A 3287-nucleotide genomic window follows, 5' to 3' on the forward strand; every position below is an offset into this window, starting at 1 on the left:
AAGGCTTTAGCGGTTCGGCAGAGACAACCGCGGACGCAGAAAAGGAGTGGAGGAGGAGAGGGAATCTCGGATTCATTCCTCTGCAAGTGGTTCACTGAGTGTTGGGCGGACTCCCCTTGTTCCAGCCGTTGGAGATTGGGGCGGCGGAGAGGAATTTCTTGAATCGCGCCTGCAAACTTTCTCAATCGGGCTGGATACCGAGAGAAGCAGGAAAGGAAGGAAGGCTGTTCGCAGAGGAGGTTTTGGCAAGGAGAATATCCTCTACCTTTAGGGAATATTCTTTACCTTTGTTGGACAACAAATATTGAAGAATATTCCCAGAGTCATCCTTTAATGCGGAAAGGCTGGAAGGAAAGTTTTTTTTTTTTTGAAATTTGTTGATTAAAGGCTTAATCAAAAATATATTTCAATTTTTCTTTTAAAAAAAAAAAGGTCTAAGCAAGAATTTTTTGCAGAAAAGTTTTGTTGCAGGAATAATTTTCAGATGACATTTTCTGGTGCGAAATTTGAGGTGGTGAAGTTCGACGGAACTGATAACTTCGGATTGTGGCAAACTAGGGTGAAATATCTGTTAGCGCAACAGAGAATCTTGAAAGCTCTGCGGCCAGCAAAACCAGATGTCATAGATGACGAAGATTGGGAAGAATTGCAACAGCGAGCGACAGTGACAATACGCCTATGCCTGACAGATGAAGTTTTGTATCACGTGATGAATCTGAAATCACCAGGAGAAGTTTGGAAGAAATTGGAAACTCAGTTTATGGCAAAATCTCTGACGAACGAGTTGTATCTAAAGCAAAAGTTGTATTGGCTGAAGATGGGCTAAAGATGCAAGAAGGTTCTGATCTGGGCACAGCATGTTAATGGCTTCAATCAAATAATCATAGACTTATCACCAATCATATAATCACAGTTCGTCACAGCTTGATGTGAGTATTGAGGATGAAGATCGAGTGATGATTTTGTTGTGTTCATTGCCCTCTTCCTATGAACACATGATGACTACTCTGACATATGGGAAAGAGACTATCAAAGTTGATGAGATTACTGCAACGTTGTTGGCTCACAACCAGCAGAAACATAATGCAGGGGAAAACTCTCATGGCGACAGTTTATATGTTAAGGGTAAGCAAGATTGTAGAAGGAAGAAAGAGCATGAGGGTTATAGAAGGTGAAATTCCAAATCTAAGTTCAAAGGCAAAAAGACACTACAAGTGCAAGGAGCCAGGTCATATGAAGAGAGATTGTCCAAAGCTGAAGAAGCAGACTGGGGAGAAAGGTGATACTTCATCAAAGTTTGTAAATGTGGTGCAAAATGAAAATTCAAATTGCAGTGATGGTGATATGCTCTCAGTTTCATCAACTCAGTTTACAGATGCATGGATTCTTAATTCAGGGTGTTCTTATCACATAACACCTAACAGAGAGTGATTTACTTCATCAATGTAAACTAATTCTGGCTCAGTCTATTTGGGTGATGATTGATGCTGCAATATAGTTGGTATTGGAGAAGTCAGAATTCAGATGTATGATGACACTGTTAGAATGTTATGTGATGTCAGACATATTCCATATCTAAAGAAAAATTTGATTTCCTTGAGCACTCTACACAGAAATGGTTTTATTCGTAAGGCTGATGAGGATAGGGAAACCATCAGAATTGTTAAGGGTGCACTGACGGTGATGAAAGGAAAGTTGACTGCAGGTAATATCTACAGACTGTTAGGGACTACAGTTTAGGTGGAGTTCATTCTGTTGAGTCAGATAATGACAGCACAAAGCTATGGCATATGCGTCTGGGTCATCCCAGTGAACGTGGGATGACAGAATTACATAGAAGAAATCTGTTGCATGGGGTTCCATGGTGTTATAAGTTGCAAGCTCGATCTTTGTAAGTTTTGTGTTCTTGAAAAATAGACTAGAGTCAGTTTCATGATTAAAAAGCACAAAATTGAAGGGATTCTTGATTATGTGCATTCTGGTGTGTGGGGCCCTGCCAGGGAATCCTCAATGGAATGATTTATGTACTTTGTTATATTTATTGATGATTTCTCCATGAAAGTTTGAGTGTATTTTTTGAAGCAGAAATCTGAATTATTCTTTAAATTCAAGCTATGAAAAGCTCAGGTGGAGAACCAAATTAGCAAAAAAATCAAGCATTACTTTATATTTGATAATGGCGCAGAGTACACAGATTCACAGTTTTATAAATTTTTGTGAGGAGCATGGGATTCAGAGGCATTTTTCAGTGCGCAAGGCACCACAATATAATAGTGTTGCTGAAAGAACGAACAGGTCCTTAACTGAAAGGGTAAGATGCTTGCAACTAAATGTAGGGCTTCCTAAGAGTTTCTGGGCAGATGTTGTGAATATGACATGTTATTTCATCAATAGATCACCTCGAGCTTCATTGGGTGGCAAGATCGCAGAAAATATATGGACAGATAATCCAGTTAACTTCGATCATTTACAAATCTTTTGTTGTCATACTTATGTGCATGTACCTGAAGATGAAAGATCAAAACTTGATGCAAAATCCAAGAAGTGCATCTTTATGGGCTACAAGAAAGGTGTGAAAGGATACAAGTTTTGGGATCCGATTGCAAAGAAGATAGCAATCAACAGAGATGGGACACCACAACAGAATAGTGTGGCAGAAAGGATGAATAGGTCATTAACTAAAAGGACAAAATGCTTGAGACTGAATGCAGGGATTCCTAAGAGTTTCTGGGCAGAGGCTGTGAATATGGCATGTACCTGGAGATGAAAGCTCTCATCAATAGATCACCTCGAGCATCATTGGGTGGCAATGTCGCAGAAGAGGCATGGACAGGTAATTCAGTTAAATTCGATCATTTATGAAATTTTGGATGTCCTGCTTATGTGCATGTACCTGGAGATGAAAGATCCAAACTTGATGCAAAATCCAAGAAGTGCATCTTTCTGGGCTACAAGAAAGGTGTAAAAGGATACAAGTTTTGGGATCCGATTGCAAAGAAGATGGTGATTAGCAGAGATGCAGTTTTTGATGAACAGTTTATGTTACAGCAGAATCAAGACAAGGTGTCAGGGAACAACTCCAGTTCAGATGCAGTGCAGATGGATTTAGAACAACAGCCAGTAGCTTCTGAGAGAGGTGAAAGTTCAAATCCAACACCTGGTGATTCTATTCCAGATGATCTGCAGAATTACAATCTAGTCAGAGATAGACAGAGACGCACCAATGTAAGACTTCCTAACAGATTGGGTTATGAAGACTTGGTCTCTTGTGCACTTCTCATCAGCAG

General features: G+C 39.8%; 1 protein-coding gene across 1 annotated transcript in view; it reads left to right on the top strand.

Moving 5' to 3' along the window:
- Positions 1-3287, top strand: part of LOC110026379 (serine carboxypeptidase-like 19) — a 24690-nt gene that overhangs the window by 8584 nt on the left and 12819 nt on the right. Inside the window, exons 10-13 of the mRNA XM_020727292.1 lie at positions 11-226; positions 485-706; positions 2186-2311; positions 3049-3225. Coding sequence (XP_020582951.1) covers positions 11-226; positions 485-706; positions 2186-2311; positions 3049-3225 — 741 coding nt within the window. The remainder of the gene's footprint in view (positions 1-10; positions 227-484; positions 707-2185; positions 2312-3048; positions 3226-3287) is intronic.

This window comes from Phalaenopsis equestris, unplaced genomic scaffold, assembly GCF_001263595.1.
Source record: "Phalaenopsis equestris unplaced genomic scaffold, ASM126359v1 Scaffold000369, whole genome shotgun sequence".
Lineage (NCBI taxonomy): Eukaryota > Viridiplantae > Streptophyta > Magnoliopsida > Asparagales > Orchidaceae > Phalaenopsis > Phalaenopsis equestris.